Below are 22727 nucleotides of genomic sequence, written 5' to 3'. Positions count from 1 at the left end.
TTTTGTAGTAGTTAACTGTTTGATCTTAGGAACTGTTTACTCTGGCTTAGTTAAAAACATGTTGGTTGGAAGGATCTGTCAGATCTGTCAGAGCAACTGTGGGACCAGTGTTTTGTTGAAACTTAGCAGATGGCAAATACTCCAGCCTCCTTGGGTTAGTTTTGTGTTGCAAATCTTGATAGTCAATGTTATCTCAGAGGATAACATTGAAACAAACTAGAAAACCAATCCTCTTAGATACACCATGTAAGAGGACAGTCTTCCATTTTATCACCTGAGCCTACAGGTTTGGAAGTTCCCAAATTATGTGTAAAACAACCTTTAGAAACATCTGGAAACATTATTTCGTTTCCTTGTGTCAGAAGTTTTACATGTGGTCACTTACAGTCAGCCTAAGAACTGGGGGTAAAATACCTTTTCTTTGCTAAAGGGTTTTTGAGGTCAATCAGGAAGATAAACTTACAAATTATATTTTCCTCTAAGTGTTAATGAATACAAATCATATTTCGGAAAATTACTTGAGTTATGAACATTTGGAAATATGTATTTTTTGTCGTTGACTAACCTTGATTTAGTTCTAATACGATATGCTGTCTGTCAGCTTAAACTCCCAGTTCACTAAGCAGTTTGGAAGTCTTTTCCCCAGAATTCATCTGCATAGCATGTTTAGTTTATGAAAGGTAAAAGATTATTTACCTTTTCATTCTTAACCAGTGTTCTATTCTAGGTGGTTTTACAACTTTTTTTTTTTAAACTGAAAGTGTTGCTAGTTACCATGTGCTGTTGGTGCTAAATATTTGATGATAAATCTTTTTCAGGTGTATTTGGAGAGCTGTAGCCCCGTGGTGGCAGCCAGGAGAATGTATCTCCTGGATCTCCAACAAGAGGAGCATAGCGACTCCAGGCCGCCCCGCCGGCTGCTGGGCTCTGAAATCCAGTCCTGCCTTAACACCGAGACTCCCGCTTCTCCAGCTGCTGCCATGACGCGGGTATCATGAGCCCCTGACTTTGGCTTGAGGACTCCCTGACGGTCTTGCCAGACTCCTGTGGAATTACATGATCATCTGAAGTGCTTTTTTTAAAAAACTTTTTTTTAATGTTTCTTTATTTTTGAGACAGAGCATGAGCAGGGTAGGGGCAGAGAGGGGGGAGACCCAGAATCTGAAGCAGGCTCCAGGCTCTGAGCTGTCAGCACGGAGCTCTATGCGGGACTCGAACTCAACAAACCGCAAGACCGTGACCTGAGCCGAAGTTGGATGCTTAACCGACTGAGCCACCCAGGTGCCCCTGAATTGCTTTCACCCAACCTTCCTTCCTTCCTTTCATTCAGTTGAGCTCATAACTGCATCAGAGTCTAGTTGCTTCCAGCTTCCCCTTAAACCCAGCTTCTGTTCTAGTTTTCCTCACCAGCATTGCCCCTAATCTGTTACACAGTGGACCCCTTCTTGGTCTTGGTGTCTGCTTCTTGGAGGACCTCCGGCTAACACAAGTGGACCAGGAGTGAGATCTGAGGAAACAGGCTAATAGATTAGGAACTGGCTCATCTCCCACCCAGAGGGTGAAGAGAATGACCTCCTCCTGGGTAAGTGGGGCTACATACAGTCCTTGGCATGAGGTCATGGCTCAGTTACTAAGTATTTCTTAGATGGTGTGCCTGAACCTGTTATCCTTAGAAAGGCCTACCTGCAAAGTTCACCTTTGGCTAGTGTCCAGCAATTTGGATTTCAGGAGTGTACCCCCTGCTTTCACCCCCATTCCGTAACTGGTAAGAACTGTGCCTGAAACCTTTATACAAACAATAAGATTTAGGTTGAACACCAGCTTTCCTTCTAAGAATCTGGAATTTTGATACATGCTAGGCAGAGTGCCTATGTAACTGAGCCAAATAAAAACCCTGGACTCCATGCCCAGGTTCAGGTAAGCTTCCCTGATGGACAGCATTTTATGTGTTACACATCACTGCTGGAGAATTAAGCTCATCCTGCGTGACTTAACTGGAAGGAGATTCTTGGAGCCTGTGCCTGGTTTCCTCTGGACTTTGTTCATATGCCTTTTCCCTTTGCTGATTTTGCTTGGTGTTCTTTGTAATATAGTTGCGAGTGTAGTTGCGAGTGTATAGTGCTATGGGCCCCTCTAAGCGCCCCCTCCCCCGCAGACCGTAACTGTTACTCTCTTGGCCGCTTGGCCAGTAACAGGCTTAAATCCTAGCATAGCCTGGCTGTGGATGTGCTGGGTCTGGTAAGGGAGAAAAGAGACTAGAAATCAAAAGTGTAGGAATTAGCTCGCATATACTGGCAGGTGCCAAGGATGTGCTACTGGGGTTGGGTTTTGAGACTGATCAAAGACCAAACTCCTGTTAAAAGAATTCAAATTGAAAAAAAATAATCCACACCTAAAACATAAGAATACAGAACATTTGAAAGTGAAATGATCAAGAAGATAACACTGGGCATATATTCCAGAGGCCAGCTTAGATAATTATTCATATCAGAGAAAACAGGCTTCAAGGGAACAAAAAGCATTATCAGTGATAGAGAAATCTACTTAAATTCTTAAAGAATCAACTCTCAGTACAAAGTTAAAATAATTCAAACTTGTATATACAAATTTAAAAATGCCTCAAAATATATAAAAATTAACCACTAGAAAATTCTAAAAAGCCATCACAGCAGTGGGAGGTTGCAACAAAACTTCCAAAGAATTCAGGAAGGAAGTTAGATTTGAACAGCAAAAGTAACAAGATTGTTTTAAAGTTCAAGTTAAGACACTATGTGATTGTAAAAGACTTCTGGCTTATAAGTAGGGAGATGAATGAATGGAACTGTAAGAAAGAAAATTAGATACACGAAGTGTAAACTACATAGACACAAACTTGGGATTCTATGCCTTGGAACGGTAATGGCTGCAATTTGTCAAAGTGCCAGCAGGGGGCAGCAGATTCCAAATGTGATAGTCTACTGCCTAGTAGAGCTGGAAGGCTTTATGAAGATTGCCAAATAAAATACTCTTGGGAGGATGAATAAAGTGAGAACTAGAGAAGTTATATTATTTGTGCAGGGTTATATAGCTAGTAAGGGTCAGAGCCAACCCCCTCTCTTGATTCTAATTTAATAGGCCACGTTGAAAAGGAGAAAGGGAAATACAGGTAAAATTGTTGGCTTTTCAGTCTTTCTCCCCCAATAATTATTTCTTCTTTTTAAAAAATGTTTGTTTTTGGGGCGCCTGGGTGGCGCAGTCGGTTAAGCGTCCGACTTCAGCCAGGTCATGATCTCACGGTCCGTGAGTTCGAGCCCCGCGTCGGGCTCTGGGCTGATGGCTCAGAGCCTGGAGCCTGTTTCCGGTTCTGTGTCTCCCTCTCTCTCTGCCCCTCCCCTGTTCATGCTCTGTCTCTCTCTGTCCCAAAAATAAAAAAAAATTAAAAAAAAACGTTGAAAAAAAAAATGTTTTTGAGAGAGAACATGAGCAGGAGAGGGGAAGACAGAGAGGAGACAAAGGATCCAAAGCAGGCTGTGTGCAGACAGCAGAGAGCTGGATGTGGGGTTTCAACTCATGGAGATCATGACCTGAGCCAAAGTCAGATGCTTAACTGACTGAGCCACCCAGGGGCCCCTATTTCTATTTTTTAAAAATGGTGCAAGGTTTGATGGAGCCTAGGGTTGATTCAGTTTTGATTTTTAAGAGTGACGGTTGAACTGGATTTGAATTTCACTAGAAATTGCTTTTCTGCAGTTGAGTGGCTGTTAGAATGCAAGAAATCCTCACATTACACAGCAGAGCCACAGACCCTTCAGACTCCAGCATTTCCTCCCCCGCTCTTTGCTCTTCTGCACAGGGTTCCCACCATCTCTAGGGAGCAAGGTGGCAACAGGGTATTTGTGACAATTTGTGTCATTCTCACCATTGTTAAGGGCATTTTTACATCTGCCTAGGGCTGTAACAAATGAGTTGTCTGCTTCTGAAAGCAGAAAAATAGAACTAAAAAAAAAAAATCAAAAACGAATTTTCCAGGGAAAAAGACAAATAGGTGAACTGCTGGCTAAACTAACAAACTGAAAAAAGAGAGTAAAGGCAAATGTACAAAATAGGAAGGGAGAAATCACCATAACAAAAGCGGAAACTGAAAAGATAATAAAAAACTATTTTGTTCAATTCTACATGAACAAATTTGAAAATTTTTCTAAGATAGTGTGATTTATCATTCTCCAAAACTGAAGTTTTAAAATCTAAACAGATCTCCGTGGAAAAAAGTGTCAGTGCTTGCCTCCCCTCAGTACCACAAATGTATGGTTTCATGGGGCAATGCTACCAAATGTTTGAAGAGCAGATAATTTCAGCGCCTAGCAAGAGAAGAACCTAAAAGAAGAAAATGAAATTGTTTTTGTCAAGCTAATAAAACCCGATAAAGCTTGATACAAAGAAAATGAGAAGACCCCTCTCTCAAAAGAACATTCATGTAAAAATCTTAAATAAAATGTTACCGATGTGAAATCAGCATAGACACACATGCCATAACTATATAGGACATCCAATGATAAAATTAATCAATTGGCTGCATCTAGAAAGGGATTCTAGGCAAGAAAATCATTTGCTTCCAATTCCATAGATGCCGAAAAGTCATTGATAAAAATCCAACACGAATTCTTGGTGAGGAAAAAAAGGAATGAATGGATGCATTTTTAATACACACCTCAACATCATCTATTACTACCCCTAAGCCAGCATCATACCGAGTAGGGAGATACTAGAAGCATTGAATATCATGGTAGGGGAGGTATTGCCAATGGAACTAAGTGTACATGTCATGTTGTAAAGGAGGCTGCAATAACCCTATTGGCGGATGTGATCACATTCCCAAAAAAACAAAGAGCATCAGCTAAATACTACTGGAAACAAGGAAATTTAGTAAAGGAGAATATAAGCAGAAATCATGGGACACCTGGGTGGCTCAGTCGGTTGAGCATCTGACTCTTGATTTCGGCTCAGGTCACGATCCCAGGGTCATGGGATGGAGCCCTGTGTCAGGCTTTGTGCTGAGCATGGAGCCTACTTGAGATTCTCTCTCTCTCTCTCTCTCTCTCTCTCTCTGTCTCTCTGCCCCTCTCCCCTGCTCGCACTATGAAAAAAATTTTTTTAATGTTAAAAAATATCAGAGGAAGAAAAAGAATTTAATAACTTAAGATATTTTTAATAAAAAAATACCCATATATATACAATAGCTAATACCAACATGGTGCCTACTATGGGTCAGGCACTGTTTTCAGGGTTTTACGTGTATGAACCAGTGTAATCTTCACAACTCCATGGGGGTATATTCTATTACTATCTCCATTTAGAAATAAGGATATGGAGTCAGAGACAGGTAAAATAATGCTTTCTTGGTCACATAACTACAGCAGAATTTGAACGCAGGCAGTCCAGTTCCAGAATTCATACTTTTCCCCTCTAAAGCCATATTGGTCCTCGATCTATAAAAGGAGGGGCGTGCTACCATTCACGATGGTAACAACAACAAAAATCACCTGAACATAATTTAAACAAAAAGTGTGCAGTACTTATATGAGAACCATTTAAAATGCCCCGAAGGGATGCAAAAGATGGACAAATGGACAAGATTACTACGTTTTGGACATATAACCAGCGTATAACCGTGTGTGACCAACGATTACATCAGATGAAGAATGGATGAAGCTGAGACACATGGAAATTCTAAGTCAAAGAGATCATTCTGGGAAGAAAGGGGACAGGTAATGAAATGGGCTTGGGATGTTAAGGGAGAATGCTTTCCACTTGAGAGAGATTTGAACAAGTTTATAGGCCAAGAGGAAGTCATCGGTTGAGAGGGAGAAGATGAAGACAAGGGAAAGGGGGATAGATAACTGGAGCAAAGTCTGAGGTGAGGGAAAAGGCAATGGGGATTAGGTCACCGGTGAAGGTTTTGAACGCCTTTCCCGTGGACACGGAGGGGAGAAGAAAAGGACTGGATTGGACGCAGTTTTCTGTGGGAAGAGGGATGGAGAGGCAGTTATAGGATCAGATTTTTTTTTTTTTTCCAACGTTTTTATTTATTTTTGGGACAGAGAGAGACAGAGCATGAACGGGGGAGGGGCAGAGAGAGAGGGAGACACAGAATCGGAAACAGGCTCCAGGCTCCGAGCCATCAGCCCAGAGCCTGACGCGGGGCTCGAACTCACAGACCGCGAGATCGTGACCTGGCTGAAGTCGGACGCTTAACCGACTGCGCCACCCAGGCGCCCCTAGGATCAGATTTTAATGGCCACTAGGTGAAGGAGCATGGCGAGGCCTCAGTAAGGGGAAGGTGCGGAGAGTGGCGCTGCTTTGGAACAGTTGCTGAGGGGGATGGGAAAAGAAGCGGATCAAAGATCAGTTGGATAAGGTTGAGGAAACTAGGAGTTGGTAAGAGTCAGTGTGAATGTTTTCCTGCTGCTGTGGACATGTGGGGATGGTATGTCGAGGGGTCCTGAAGGTTTGGGGTTTCTGGGAAGACAACAGGGTGAAAATGCTAAGACAGAACAGTTCAAGTGATGGATGGAAAGGAAATGCAACTTAAAAAGTTTAACAACCAGGGGCGCCTGGGTGGCTCAGTCAGTTGAGCGTCTGACTTTGGCTCAGGTCACAATCTCAAGTTTGTGAGTTCGAGCCCCTCATTGGGCTGGGCTCTCTGCTGTCAGCACAGAGCCCACTTTGGAACCTCTGTCTCCCTTTCTCTCTGCCCCTCCCCTACTTATGCTCTCTCTCTCTCTCTCTCAAAAATAAATATTAAAAAAAAGTTTAACAACCAGAGGCAAATGATATCTGGGCATCCAATATCTTCATGAGGTCCATGAATAAGTAGGAGGAAAGGTGAGGAATCCGAAGAATAGAAGGTTTGGGGCAGACAGAATTAGTAAGAGTTCAGATCCGACAACAAGAGTGTGGACGTGTGTGGAGGTAGTTTCAATGGAGTGGAGGTTACTAGAGGAGACGTCAGAAAACCATGCAAGTGACCATGCTGGACACTGACCTCTCAGTGTGACTACAGGGAAGGAGCGGGGAAGACCGTGAGCGAGGCAAAAGTCCTCAGTGAATGGGGCACCTGGTTTGGAAGATATTAGATGCCACAGTGGGGGTGGGGGGAGGGAAGAAGGTGGCAGAGCTGGGGGGGCATGGGTGTCACAAAGGGAGAGGATTTTGCACGTCGGAGAGAGAGGGTGAATGGATGGGAAGTGGGTGTCGGAGGAAGGCATGTAATACCCCCTGGCCACAGCGAGTGCAGCCAACTGTTGAGGAGACAAGGTGACCTCCGCTTGAAAAGGACTCTAAGGGAAATGGTGTCGGAGGGCATTTAGGCTTCAAACTGGGTGGGGAGAAAGGAGTTAATAGGTATTGATCACCTGCTGTACGCAAAAGACCGACATAAATTAGTCTTCCCGGCAGGCCTTGTGTCATCATTTCTACTTTGGGATTAAGAAGTGGGTTCAGAAATCACAAATGTTAAGAGATGTACTGGGGCCTACTAAAAATTTTAAGTTTGATCATTTCTAGCTTCTGGTAGGGGAGGTGCCAAACCAGGAGTGCTTAGGAGCGCTCCACCAAAGAAACCAGGGGAAAGACCGAGAGGACATGTGGGAGCAAAGAAAGGACATTATTTCACTGGCTGTAGCTTAAATCTTAGTTGGCTGCTCGTCACCGGTTGTCCTTAGCATTTGATTTTGAAACCTTGAGACACTTACAGGTTTAGACTTTGGTTTGCATACGTAGGCCACCATAGCATTACAGCCACCTCAATAATGGGCTTCTTGTTCAACTGACTGAGCACCAAAAATGCGCTTGAAATCATGTGGTTAAAAAGATTAAATCCCAGGTTAGACCTGAGTTCTAAATCCTGTACTGTTTGAAATAAACATGGTATTCCCTACCTGTTGGGGAGACATCATTCCAAGCAAGATGAGATGAAAACCTGTCTATAAGTTCCTAGGGATGTTAGAGAAAAGAAAACCAAAATTCTCTAGAAGGCCCAGCTAATTTTTAAAAATAAGGGGACGCTGCCTTGGATGGCTGGGTTGGTTAAGCGGCCAACTCTTGATTTCCGCACAGGTCATGATCTCACGGTGCCTGAGTTCGAGCCCCACACTGGGCTCTGAGCTGACAGTGCGGAGCCCGCTGGGGATTTTCTCTCTCTCTCTCTCTCTCTCTCTCTCTCTCTCTTTCTGTTTCTGCCCCTCTCCCACTCATGCTTTTTCTCTCTCTCTCAAAACAAATAAACCTGGAAGGAAGGAAGGAAGGAAGGAAGGAAGGAAGGGAGGAAGGAAGGAAGGGAAAAAAAGGAAAAGGAGAAAAGGAAAAGAAAGAAGGGAATTACTCAGAGAAGAAACTTTAAAACAGAGTGACAAACACTGGAGTGGAGGCTCTGGACATCCCCGGATGGTGGGAGGTTTGTGGTCAGTCAGGTGCTATTTAACCTCCTTGAAGGGATAGCAGACAAGATTTGGTGTTAGGCATGACAGGAGTTGGAACAGTGAAAGCGTGAACCTAAAAAAATCTGCCCGATAAAACAGACAACAAAGGATGAGTGGCCCTGGAGGACAAGGAAGTCTACTCTGAGAGACTAAAACCCAGGGCCTGTGCCTCACACAGGTTTGGGTCTAAGTTTTCGGCACACTCTAGGAACCACCAACCCAAAAGTTAAACTAAAAACTGGTGCAGCGTTGATATTCCTGGTGTTAGTGTTGGCAGATCTAGCAAATAAGAATACAGGACACGTGGGGCACCTGGGTGGCTCAGTCGGTTAAGCGTCTGACTTTGGCTCAGGGTATAATCTCACGGTTCCTGGGTTCGAGCCCCGCATAGGGGGCTGGAGCCTGGAGCCTGCTTCGGATTCTGTGTCTCCTCTCTCTGCCCCTCCCCTGCCCGCACTCTTTCTTTCTCAAAAATAAATGTTAAAAAAAAAATTTTTTTTAAGTACAGGACATGAATAATTTTTAGTATAGATATGCCCCCAATATTACACAGAACATACACTGAAAAATTGTTTGTTGTTTCTCTGAAATTCAAATTTAACTGGATATCCTGTATTTTATCTGGCAACCCCACCCGGTGTACCTGCCAGAGATGCAAAACCACCCAGCCAGACAGTATCATGAGGTTTTTCACAAGGAGGAAAAAGCCCTGTTACGGGAAGGGTCACAAGAAGAAACGTGAAACCAAAGACAGAAACCATCATGAACGAGAGTCGGTAAGAACAACAGGACAGAGCCTCAAGAATTCTGCTCATTCGTTCATTGAGCAAATATTTATCGAGCACTGTTCTAGGTGCTGGGGACATGCAGGGAACAAAACAAAACTCCCGTCCCTCACGGAATGTCACCTGGTGCAGGAGACTGAGAACAATAAACACAAATGTGCACTGTGTTAGACAGCGATAAATGTTCGGAAGAAAAGTAAAGCAGGAAGGGAGATAGGAACTGTGTGGGGGAGAACTCTAGTTTTTACACGGGGGGGGGGGGGGTGGCGGGAAGAGGACCCCATGAAGATTATGTCTGAGTGCAGACTAGCAGGAAATGAGTGCATGCAGATATCTGGGGGAAGAGCTTTCCAGGAAGAGAGAGCAGCACATGCAAAGGTTTCAGGACTGGTGTGTCCCTGGTATGTTCCAGTGACAGCTAAGAGGCCTGTGTGGCTGGAGTGGGGCGAACAAAGAAGTAGAAGATAAGGTCTGACGGGTGGCAACATGATGGGGGGGGGGGGTGCACGTCACAGACGTGTCCTGTCCAATACAGCAGCCGGTAGCCACATGCGGCTATTTATATTCAAATAAACTGAAGTTCAAGGAAACCAAAAATGTCTTCCTCACTCAGTCCAGCCACATTCAAGTGCTCGATGGCCATGTGTAGTTAACGAGAACCACGCTGAACGACTCAGAGAATGTTTCCGTCATTACCAAAGTTCTACTGCACGGCACTGACCGAGCCTTATAAACATCGTACACTGGCTCTTACTCAGAGATGAAGGAAACAAGACAATCAGAAAGAGGATATGAAATTAGTGTGTTTCAAATGATTAAACGAAGGAATCAAAGCCCAAGAAAATACCGCAACAGTGTTAAAAAAAAAGAAAAGGGCATATTTGAAAAAGAATCAACATAGAAATTTTTTAAAAATTGAAATTAAAACCGCAATGGCTAAATGAAGCAGATTAGATAGCAGGAGAAGGAATTAGTAAACTGGAATATAACGTGGAATCTTACACAGTGTTTCATGTGGGCCACGCGATGCTTGAGAAGCTTCGTTTAATCTTCACAGCAGGCATGGGCAGGTGGATAGTATTTTCTCCCCACATAACAAGCATGGAAACAGGTACCGAGAGACTATGGCTCCTTGTCCAGGCAATCCCAAGTCTGTGCACCCAACCACTATGCCATATTGTACCTCAGGAACTGACCCAGAACTCAGCACAGAAGATAAAGAGACGGAAAAGAAGAGGGGCTAAGAGACCTGGGGGGATGGGATGAGAAGGTCCAATGAATCCAACAGGAGTTCCAGGAGTGAGAAAAGAAAACAGCAGAGGCAAATAGGATAGCTGAGAATTTGTCATGGTTGAGAAAGACGAATCCTAGGATTCAAGACGCAGACGTCCCAAGTAACGTGAATACAAATGAATTCACAGAATTCACAGTTGAACACATAGTAGTTAAGACCGCTGAATACCAAGAAACAGAGCAGACATCTTTAAAGCCGCGAGGGGAATTTATTTGTAGAACCGGGAGGCTGGGAAAGAGACCTGTAGAGTGGGAGAGGAGAGATCTGGGGCTGGCGGTGCGCACAGTAGTGTGGGTGCAGGGAGAGCGCTGGGTGAGGGGCTGGGCTGTTTGGGGCGAAGACCACTAGCAGGATTGTATTCAATCCTAGTTTCCCATTAGCGCACTCCATTGTCCCAAGGTTGCAGCGAGCTTAGGTATGCTGTCTCGAGTACACGCTCTTTCAAGTAAGTACAGGGTGAATCCTGGAACTGTTTGGTGCATGAATGAATGAAAGCGAGGCATTTTGAGAAAAGTGAGGCCAACGTGGTGCCTACACTTGGGCTACTGAACTGATGTATTTATAGAAGGCCTTACAGCAATATACTTACGAAAGGCTATTCATGGTGTCTATAGTTGTGTCTATAACTGTGATTGCATTTTCTAAGATTTGAGAGCAAGTGTAATAAACACAGAACAATCTCTCACGTTCTGTCTAGAGGTTTTCTAGGCTGATTATAAATATTAATGAAAGTTTCGATCGTAATAAAGCCCAGAGGAAAGTTTCAGCAGCTTCTGTGGTCTGTGTCATCTTGTTTGTTGGAGATGTGTTGCAGCCACAACTGTACATGATAGAATGCAATCTTTGCCTCCCAATAGGATTTGATAACATAGAAGACACCAGACAATTAGAATGATCTCATTCTCACCTTATCACATGTGCCAATGTTGCAAAACACTGAAAAAGAAAGGCATACTATTTTCCTCCTCTTATCCTCTAGTTTAAGGTGGGCAGTGTAGGGTTTTTATCAGACCTTTCCTCTCAACCCACCCGGTCTACACAGTGAGGCCACCCGGAGGAAGGGCTGTCCCAAAACAAAGTCCCGTTCTCTTTCTGTTGTGATTAGATCACGAGTACAGGGAAGAAGTGTGAGGGAGGAAAATGTAAAGAATTCTATTCTTATGGACTAATATTTTAATATTAGAAGGCTATATGCAGCCCGCTGAGAGCCTGGATTAGAAAATAAATAAATGTTGTCCCAATTCTTACTTGTAAGCCTTCATTAACATTTGTTTTATATATTTGAGAGAGAGAGAGAGAGACAGAGAGAGAGAGAGAGAGAGAGAGAGAGAGAGAGAGAGAATCCCAAGCAGGCTCCATACTGTCGGTGCAGAGCCCGATGCAGGGCTCGAACTCATGAACTGTGAAATCATGACCTGAGCCGAAGTCAGACACGTAACTGACTGAGCCACCCAGGTGCCCCGCATTAATATTTTTACACACGAGGAAACTGAAGCCAAGGGTTATACGGAACAGACTGAATATACAAATGGGTAAATAAAAACTGAACTCTGATTCACAACCCACAGCCGTTAAGTGCAGAAAAGCAACCCATTTTATCCACAGTAACCAGCCCAGAAAGCCAGTCTTGCTGTTAAGTCAGACTTGTAGGAGGTCAGACTGCTACTTCTAGTTAACCATCCAGGAAGCCAAGCAATAATGCCTACATCAACCCCGGATCACTAAGATTTGATTAATAGCTGACAGCCTCCAAAATTTCTGTCCCCATTCCCAACTTAGGGCCAACCCGAGAAAGCCAAATACGCATCCCTAACCAATGATCTAGTTAATCCATCCAACAGCTTCCCTAGGTCATCAGCCTCCAATCACTTGAAGCCCTCCTTTCTTTTCCATGATAAAGCTTTGCACCCCCCTCTGCTGCCTTTCAGTCTCTCTCGGCCAAAAAGGCAAGTGATGGTGGTCGACTCCCCTCCTATAGCAAGCTTGAACAGACTCTGCTGGTTTGGTGGGGCTTCACTTATTTCCAAAATAACTCCACTATCGTGGCAGATCAGGGTCTGGAACCGAGATCTACCTGACTCCAAACCCAGCCTCTTTCCACCGTACCACTTGCTCTTTTGTGGAGGCTGAGCCTCAAATGCCTTCAATAGCCTGGCAGGCAGGACACCAATAAGGGGCAGGGCTCTGTGATTTGGCATAGTTTATTTTTACACTTAGTATGCATATAAAACCATGTAAACTCCACAAAGTAAACGGTTTATCCCCTAAAATAACCGAAAAGTCTGCCATGAACTTCCAGCACCCTATTTTAATATTTATACTTTCACAGAGACTCATAGTCATACAAATAGGATTATAATACGTTTTTTAGGTCAAGGATTTTTTTGGTCCACATTTTGTTAAGCACACACTTTCCTCTTTGGCAAAAGAGGTCAACTCCCCCCCTGCCCCAGGGAACCCAAAGCAAACAGACAAAAAGCACTGAACATGAGGTACAGCTGAGGTCCGGACTAATCTGGAATTAGAGACACACACTCAAGGGAACAAGGTTTCTTACAAAATCAGTTCACTTCCCAACCATCTCAGTAGAAAAGCTCAACGCGGATTTTGCCTTTGTCACTTTCGTAAGAACACACTTTAAATAACTTTGTGCTTCAGAGTACAATGTGCTATTTCTAAAGAAAGTCATGAAAAGTGTGGGCATGTGACCTCAGCCGTATTTTCGACCTGAGGTACAAAAGCATCTGTCACAGTAATTCAAACTACAATCGCTGTGCTGCCTTCGTTCAGTTTGTGGGGAGAGCAGTTTTGGTTGCTGTTAAGTCTCAGCACTTGGCTTTGCAGAGTTTCAAGAGGTGGATTTGCACGTGAAAGCTGCACAGTATCTGCTAGGCCTGAGGTGAGGAAGAGGCAAAGTGGGACCTGGCCTTTGTCCCACTTGGGCAGGGAGGCCCCCTGGGGGCCACAGAGACCTCCTGCTCCGAGCGCCCCCTACTGGCCTCCACAAGTCCCATCTGAAGTGGAGTCTAAGGAACAGGCAGCTGCTGAGGTGGCTGTGTTGTGTTCCGTTTTAATCTACAATCCTAATTGCTAACCACCACCCTGGTGCGCTTCTCATGCTTCAAGTAATTTCATTCCTTCCGGAAGAATGTTAGCAATGCTTTTAGTTCTAGTTACCAAAGGAGAGGAAATGAGCCACAATAACAAGATTAAGTTTAAACAGACCTGCTGCTAACACAGTATCGGATAAAATATACTTAAAAAGTGAACATACTATTATATACGATTTCGCAACAGCTGCATTCTCCCACTTAACCACTGTGCAGAACTAAAACTCTGATAAAGCGAACTTAAGTTATTTTAATTCATGTTAAATACAACTCTGTACAGATTGCACATTTTATACCAAAGCAGCTCAATATCACAGAGAAATGAAAATGCTATCTGGAAATTTTCATTTTTCTAGCCCAACAAAAACCAACAGACCCCTGCCCTAAGGGTCAGAACACCACCAGATGCACCACTTTGTAAACAGTAGGAGAGGTGGTCCCTCGGACTCCACCGCAGGATCCTATGAAATCACACACACACACACACACGCTCACACACACACGCTCACACACGCGCACTTGAACATCTCCCCTCTTCCAGGGCCGCACACAGCCCGCCGCTCGGTACCGCAGCAGGTTGCTTTCACAGTGTGCTCACAAAAGAGCGGTCATGGCCGTGGGGCTGAGGGGTCGGAGGCAGTCTCTGGGGGCCGCGTAGGCGGCGCTGGCGGCTGGCTTTGCCCGCGGCTCCTGGTAGTCGGGGTGGGCGCGGTCCGCGGCCTGGCCGCCGGCCGTGGGCCGATCGTAGCCCGGGCGTGCGGCTGCGGGCGCGGGGTGAGGCGGCCTCTGGTAGGGCGCGCCGCCGGAAGACAGCGAGTGAGTGTGCGCCGGCCGGGGCCCGGGCACCCTGTAGCCGGAGAAGGTGTGCGCGCGCACCGCGTGCCGCTCTACGATGGGCGTGGCGTACTCGGGCTCGGGGTTGGTCAAGGGCAGGGCGTACTCGTGGCGGCCGGCCAGCAGGGGGCGGTCGTAGTGGCCGCAGGCTTCGGTGCTAGGCGGGGTCTCCTCCTCGGTGTCCATCGGACGGAAGGTGGAGCCCTTCCTCGCCACCGTCCCGGTGCCAATCATGAGCGGAGGCTGGTAATCTGCAATCAAAAGCGCAGGAGACACATCGTGTGTGTGTGTCACACGGATGCGAGGGCAAGCCGGTTGTTTGCAGAGGGAGGTGCTCTGCGGAACCAACTCGGCTGAGCGCCTAACCGGTAGCAGGCAGGATGAGAAAGCCCGAGAATGGGAAAGGCGTACATGGCACACACACACGGACTTGCGCAACCATACTGCTGCTTTAGGAAGCCTCGGTGGGTCACTAGAACCCGGAGAAGACAGAGATTAAGCTTCCCCACACCTAGGGAATGAGAGGGGAAATACCTCCTGGAGCTCTTAAACTGGCCCTTGAAATGCCAAATTTTGGAGGGGGGGAGGGGTGGTTGCTGTGAGAGAAAAGGCAACAGTGATTAAATAACCTGGAAAGAGGGGCGCCTGGGTGGCTCAGTGGGTGTAGCTTCAACTCGATTTCTGCTCTGGTCATGATCTCATCTTTGGAGAGATAGAGCCCACCAGTGGGGTTCTGTGTGGACAGCCCTGGGCCTGCTTGCGATTCTCTCTCCCTCTCTCTGTCCCTCCCCAGTCCACCCCTCCCCAATAAACTTAAAAAAAAAAAAAAAGTGAAGATTGAAAAATGAGAAACAAACAAAATCAAGCAGTCACACACTAGGGGTCTGGCAGCAGCCTTGGAAAGGTCACACTTTGGAGACAGGAATCAGAGAAAGTTATTACCAACGATGTCAGTCATGAGGCTAGAGAGGAACCAAGGCCCCTTCCCGGATGTTAAGCCCAGAAGCCTGGGATTCACAGTCCGGAAGCCACTTGGGAGAGGAAACATATGGAGCGTTCTTGGGGAGGGTTAGGAATAACAGGTTCAATTTTGGACACACTGAGGAACTGGTGACACTGACAGGCAGAGGTGTCTAGCAGGTGAGAATTACTTCTCCGGGACAGGGAGGGAAGTCTGGGCTTAGCTGACAAAAGTGCAAAGAAGGGCTCTCTATTGGGAGCTCTGGAGCAGGGTGGGTGCAGCTACTGAGGAGAGAGACTGTGGCTGAGTGAGGGCAAGAGCGAGACCCTAGGGGACACAGTCAAGGTGTTGGAGAAGGACCACACAGTGGGGAAGGAGGGCATGCTGCACCAGAAGCTAAAGAAAAAAGAAAGGAAGAAAAGGATAGACATGGGGGCCTTTTCTCCCCTGTTTTGTCTGCAAGGCAGCACTAGACTGTCAGCAGGAAAGGAATTAAGAGGATGGGTTTTGGGTGGAGAGATGCTCTTTGTTCTGCAGCAGCTCAAGCAACCTTTCCACTGGTAGCTTTCTGACTTTGATATATTCATGAACTTCTGGGTCAGTAGGCCTGGGGCATGGCCTGAAAGCCCACACTTCTAGCAAGTTCCCTGATGCTTCTGGTCCTCAGAATGCACTCTGGGTCACGAGAAGCTAAGCGGGGCGACCAGAGTGTGGTCTGCAGATGCCTATGTATCTGAGAACCGAGACAGGTCTGCAAAAAGACAAGCACACAAATTGAGAGCAAGTGTTTAGCAACTCCCAGCAGCTTGAGAGAGTATACTTATGTCCGTTGAATCTAATAAAAGAATTAGAGCTTTGTATTTTGTATGTCTTTTTTAAAATGTCATTACTTCTACTTTATACAACTGACCCTTAAACAAAGGGGTGGAACGGTGTGTGTCCACTTATAGGTGAGTTTTTTCAATGTAGTATATAGTACTGGAAACATATTTTTCTCTTTCCTGTGATTTTCTTTTTTCTTTATGTTGAGAGAGAGTGAAAGAGAGCATGTGCACGTATGCATGCAGGCAGGGGAGGGGCAGAAAGAGAGAGAGGGAGATAGAGAATCCCAAGCAGGCTCCGTGCTGTCAGCACAGAGCCCAACTCATGGCTGGATCCCATGAATCAGGAGATCATGACCTGAGCTGAAATCAAGAGTCAGACACTCAACTGACTGAGCCACCCAAGTGGCCCTCTTCCTTAGGATTTTCTTAGTAACATTTTCGCTAACTTACTTTATTATAAGAATACAATATATAATGCAAATCACATGCAAAATGTGTGTCGACCCACTGTTTATGTTACTGGTAAGGGTGGAGGCAACAGTAGGTTGTTTTGGTCAGCAATAGGCTGTTAGCAGTTAAGCTTTGGGGGAGTCAAGTTACACATGGATTTTTGTGCAGGGGGTGGGCATCCTTAAACCCCTTGTTGTTCAAGGGTCAACTGCATTGTATTTTACAAAAGCAGTGGTTTCTGACAGATTAGAAATAATAATTTTTTCAAAGGCAAAAAATGGATCCTTCTCCACAGTTTGAGAAGCCTGACCCTCAGCAATGGCTTATCAGGAACACAGAGGTCATTCGAACACTGGACAGGTTCTTTCATCTCCTGTCTCCTCTTTTCTCAAGGGCAGGAACTGGGCTTAATTCATCTTTCCAGTCTCCCTTCCTTAGTGTCTTAACCAAAATCTTAGCAACCAGATTTTTGTGGTCCCTCAGGGCCATTGCTATAGCTATGCTGTAGTTCTCTCAGTGTTCATTTATAACACTTTGCAGAGGAAAGAGAGGACCGTACACATTGCTGATTCCTTGGGCCCCATCTCCACACCAGGTTTTAGTCATATTTCCCTCCTGGTCTCCTCACTCCCATGGGCAGCACTTGCTGCCTCATAACACCGTCACAGAGGCCTGACACGTACCTGCCATATCACTTGTGATGAGATCTAACTTTTGTGTCACCTCCTTTTCATTATCATAGCTGATGGTAAACTCAGCCGACTGGTGTCTGGCAAAGGGATACTTGATCTGCTTCCAACAGTCTGGAATAAAGATAACACGACACCAACATGTATCTCAGAAGGGTAACGCACATAGTCTCTGACGTGTTCCTCAATGGGCTGGACGTCAGGCCGCCTTTTGCCGGCTGACCATGATGAGTGCGTGGCATGGCTCCCAGATTATGTGTAGGGAAACAGCATGCTGAGGTTGTTAGGACAACAGCAAACACTGTTCCATCCGTGTTTTCCACTTGTATCTGGGTTGCCACCAGGGCAGGTCCCAGATTATACCTCTGTTACACCAGCCGGGCATGGTTTTCCATAATCTACACAGATACAGCATTCATGTCTCAGAGGAGTCAACACAGCTGGCTGCTGAGACCCTGTGCAGGTGGGGTCCCAAGCTGCCCCTGAGATTCTGAGGGGTCCTGCCCTGCTGCCCTCTCTGGACTACAGCTGACTCATTGCTTGGGGCACCCTGTGTCCTGAGGATTCTCTGAAACCTGAACGTGAACCCTGCCCGGTTCTTCCTTCGCTCTCCCAGAGTGGAAAATACAGTGGAAGCCTGGAGATGCAGAGCAGTACCGGACAAAGTTCAGTTCACAGATGCGGCTTTTATAACTTCTCCCGGATGACAAGCAGTGTGGTGGCTTAAACTCCGGTGGCCAAAAAAAAAAAAAAAAAAAAAAAAAAAAGAATGTTGTGATGGGATAATACTGAACAAAAGTAAAGGTCACTGGCCATGAGAACTCTCCATTAAAATAAAGAGATAGGCCACAATATTCCATTCCTTTTAGACTTGCTAACTTAAAGGCTGCATATCTTCATTTTTTGACGATGTAAGTGTGAGCCACATAATTTTAATCAGCAGACCCTGTCCCTTCTCGAAGACAGAATAAAACTGTGGAGTTTTCTGTCAACCAACCTGTTTTCTGGGCCTGAGCTGATCCATATGGATTTCCTTTCTTCTTCCTCCTACAGAAACAAAAAAATCCTACTTGAAAAGGTTTCTAAGTGAGGAGTACTGTTTATAAAATGATACTTTCTACCTCTACACAACTTGTTTTTAACACATAAATTAGCATTTTATCTTGGCCGAAGTAATGCTGCTTTTCTATGCACGAGCATCTGAAAAGCAAACATTTTGGTTTTGTAATTAGTTGCAGGATTAGAGGAGAAATTTAAAAATGTCAAGTCACATACTTTCTAAGGGCAGCAAAGATTCCCATTCCAGCAACCAGCAGAGCCAGGAGCACCAGTGGAATAACAACAGTTGTGACATTTATTCCTGGGAAGGGGGAAAAGCCACACATTACAACAGAAAGGAAGTGCAACCGAATTGCTCAATCTAAAACTGAACACTGATTTGAAAGGTCTTCCGCAGTTTAATACACGGGGAAAATGAATATGTGCTAGGCATTTACTGATGTCAGACAGCAAAAAGAGAGGATTTCCAAATCCTGGCTAAAGGGGCGCCTGGGTGGCTCAGTCGGTTAAGCATCTACTCTTGATTTCGGCTCAGGTTGTGATCTCACGGTTCATGAGATCGAGCCCTGCCTGCATCGGGCTCTGTGCTGACAAGCGCAGAGCCTGTTTGGGAATTTTTCTCTCTCCCTCTCCCGCTCTCAAAATAGATAACATTTAAAAAATAAATAAATAAAATCATGGCTAAAGTTAAAGAAAATTTTTTTTTCTCCAAAAGGCGATTTTTGATGGTCCTCAGGGATTAACACTTACTCTAAGCTTGTTGTTTGGACGATATTAGACTCCCAAATCAGAATTGAGGGGGAAGGTTTACAGGAGCTACTCAGAGAGGTGAAGGACTTAAGCACAGGGTGGAGCTCAAGTACCCAGTCTCCCCCAGATGGTGGGCACGTTTGCACTTGCACAATAACAGCAGCTGGGGAGGGGGAAGGGAAGAGAAGCCCCATGCTTCCCGTTACCAGGGCTTTGGAGCTGTGGACTGAGAGGAAATGCAGCCTGATGACCTCAAACAGCATTTCTACTTTGCCGCACGGAACACCGTGTCTTCCTACTTTAAAAAAGGAAATCACTTGAACGGCCGCTAAAGCAGGCCCCAAGTTTGTAGAAACTAGGCAAACTAAAGGAGAAAGATTTGTTCTTCACCCTTCTTTATCTTTGATCCCTGGGAAGAAAACAACGGGATGATCGGGAGTGGAAATGTGCAGTTTGTGAAAGGGGGAGATAAGGACCTTTGAAAGGAACAAAAGTTATGTGACTAACACTGGCGTTATTTACAAGAGTGGAAATTTGGGAAAAATCTAACAATTTAAACATCCAACAATAGGGGAATGGTTAACTAAATGATGGTATAGCCATATGAGAAAATACTATAAAGATATTAACAATTGTGTTTTGCAACGATTTAATAACCTTGGAAGATCATCATAATACAATGTTAAGTGAAAAATACTTGCTACAGAACAAATTACAGGTTTTCCTCAAGGTCATTTACATAAATATAGTTGACTGGATATAGTGGGATATGGTGATTATCTATAAATGCTGATTTATGGCTTTTTATTTTCTTATTTATCTCTAATCTTACTGAATTTTATAAAATTAATATTTTATATTCTGAAAAAGTAAATGTACTTTTAATGTTTATTGCTTGAACTGACAATACATTTACATGTTCAAACTTTGAAACGTATAAAAAAGCCTCCCTCCTACCTCTGTTCCTTCTCTAGGAGAAGCCAAATTATATTTCTTGACATTCTTCTGGAGATGCCGGAATGATTATACATATATATTCATTCTTTATTCCTCATTTTTTACACACATGGTAGGCTATACAGACTGTCCTATACCTTGCTTATTTTTTTAAGTTTGTCAGTACATCTCCGAAAGGTTCCTATATTACAAACACATTTCTTTTTCATGGCTGCAGGGTATTCTTTTTTTTTTTAATTTTTTTTTAACGTTTATTTATTTTTGAGACAGAGAGAGACAGAGCATGAACGGGGGAGGGGCAGAGAGAGAGGGAGACACAGAATCGGAAGCAGGCTCCAGGCTCTGAACCATCAGCCCAGAGCCCGATGCGGGGCTCGAACTCACGGGCCGCGAGATCATGACCTGAGCTGAAGTCAGCCGCTTAACCGACTGAGCCACCCAGGCGCCCCAGGGTATTCTAATTCATGCATGTGCTATTATTTTTCCATGAAACATTCACCCAGTGTTTGAAGGAAAATGCTACTTTTTCTACTTACAATATTGCAATTAATAGTTGCAGATATTCATCCTTTAACACATATCCAGCTACCTCTGAACCATCTGACTTCAGACATTGATATGACAGAGAAAAGTTTTCGTTGAAGTCACTGTAATATCACATGGAGTCTGGTCATACTCCTTAGGAAAGCACGAAACAGCAAACTGCTCTCTACCTGTGGGGATTTCTTCTGAGGGGATGGAGCTTGTGATGATCTCATCTTCTCTTTTAGTTGAACTAACAGTATTTGGACTTGTTTTGCGCCACACCAATGAATCATTATCTGAGGTAGAGGAGATATTGGAAAAACCATATTAGTAACAACAATTTGTGAAAGGGCACGATCAGAATCAAATAACTCGCTGACTTGCCCTGAGTCCTACCTTGTGTAATCTGGCAACCAAAGAGCTCCACGTTCAAGGCGATCCTCTGGTGCCATGTCTGGGGGACAACCCGCACGTATCTGGCCACGATGGGAGGGATAAAATTATTCCTCACTGGATCCCGAAAATTAGAGTTGCCCTGAAACACCTGTGGAAACAAAGAACTTTTACCTGAAGATGCTATTAGTTAGTTCCTAGGTGTTTCTCCACCCACTCATACCTGGATATATGACACCAAAGCCAGGATTCTATGTCTGTTGTAGTTTTGTAGACATACTTGAGAGTTAATTTACAAGGTTTTGCCAACCAAGGCTGAGTTACCTAAGGTGGTGCTGCAAATCTGCTTTCTGGAAACGCAGTGATAAGAATAGGTAGAGACCTGCTCTCCTACTCAGTTCTTTAGTCCAAAGTTTCTCTCACCTTCTCTTTATTATTTGCAATTCCTTTATAGGTCCTCCACTTGGAGTTGCTGTTTTTGAACTTCATCACAAAACTCTTAACATAAAAGTTGAAATTCGACTGTGTGGATCCTGTGGTCATAATTCCTGGTAAGAAAATATTATTGACAGGTTAGTTTTTAAAATATATATAGCATGGATTATAATCTTAGGTTTCCTTTCCTTTTCTCACTTGAAATCTCAAATCATTTTACAAGCCAAATTTCCTTATTTGCATTTAGAAACCTGATCACACATGAGTGTTTCCACACTGACAATATACCATACAAAGGTTTCCTCATTGCAGTGTGGGTTTCTTTTAGTTTATTTATTTCTGAGTGAGAGACAGTATGAGTGGGGGAAGGGCAGAGAGAGAGAGGGAGAATCTCAAGCAGACTACGTGCTATCAGTGCAGAGCCCTATGTGGGGCTCGATCCCATGACCCTGGGATCATGACCTGAGCCAAAATCAAGAGTCAGATGCTTAACCTAAGCGACTGAGCTACCCAGGCACCCCGCTGTGTGGGCTTTCTACTCCGTATATCCATACTTACAATCTGCATATAGGTTCTGCCCATAGAGACAATGAGAAGGTTTGGTAGTTACTTTTAGAAAAGACAGAGTACTTTGAGGAACAGAGAGCGGCACCTATGTAACTCAAAAACATAATCTGAACAGCAAGTCATTTTGCATTTGTAAAACTGCACTGTGTCATCACCTGTTATTTTCTTTTTCTCTCCCAAATCGGTCTCCAGCCATTCTCGCTGTTTGCGGTTCTTGCTGCTGTCCCCCGAAGCCCATGATAGGTCTTGGTCCTGAAGCTGGGCTTGGCCAGGGGACCAATGGAGCTGTTCTCCCATCTCACTGACCCACTGCCAAGTAGTTCTGATTTGCGTATCAGGCTCCAAACTCAATGATCTGCTGCAACCTTTAAAAAAAACAAAAAAAGCCAGAAAAAGTCCTTTAGATATAAACACGAAATGAAAGCAAAAAAAAAAAAAAAGTAGCACTTCACCTCGCCTAGAATTATTCAGTTGATTTATTACCATTCTGATATCAAATCGACTGTTTAATTACTAGTATTTTAATGACTCAGACTCTCATTTGATTCATTTGTACTGCAGTATCTTGAAATGATTGCTGTTTCTTTTTTAAATGGACTTCACTGAAGTCACTTCCCCTACAAATGACATCCTTGTTC

At 44.6% G+C, this 22727-nt stretch overlaps 1 protein-coding gene across 2 annotated transcripts in view; it reads right to left on the bottom strand.

Annotated features, from left to right (window-relative positions):
* Positions 1-12720: 12720 nt before the first annotated feature.
* DCBLD1 (discoidin, CUB and LCCL domain containing 1) overlaps positions 12721-22727 on the bottom strand; it is a 65456-nt gene continuing 55449 nt past the window's right edge. For both annotated transcript variants that reach the window (XM_047860271.1, XM_047860272.1), the window contains exons 8-15: positions 22245-22454; positions 21511-21635; positions 21091-21238; positions 20883-20990; positions 18679-18763; positions 18401-18450; positions 17398-17517; positions 12721-14730 (exon numbers count right to left, since the gene is read on the bottom strand). In XM_047860271.1, coding sequence (XP_047716227.1) covers positions 14240-14730; positions 17398-17517; positions 18401-18450; positions 18679-18763; positions 20883-20990; positions 21091-21238; positions 21511-21635; positions 22245-22454 — 1337 coding nt within the window. In that variant the 3' untranslated portion in view covers positions 12721-14239. The remainder of the gene's footprint in view (positions 14731-17397; positions 17518-18400; positions 18451-18678; positions 18764-20882; positions 20991-21090; positions 21239-21510; positions 21636-22244; positions 22455-22727) is intronic.

Source organism: Prionailurus viverrinus, chromosome B2 (genome assembly GCF_022837055.1).
Source record: "Prionailurus viverrinus isolate Anna chromosome B2, UM_Priviv_1.0, whole genome shotgun sequence".
NCBI lineage: Eukaryota > Metazoa > Chordata > Mammalia > Carnivora > Felidae > Prionailurus > Prionailurus viverrinus.
Note: the sequence above shows the minus strand (reverse complement) of the source record. Positions and strands in the feature narration are given on the sequence as shown.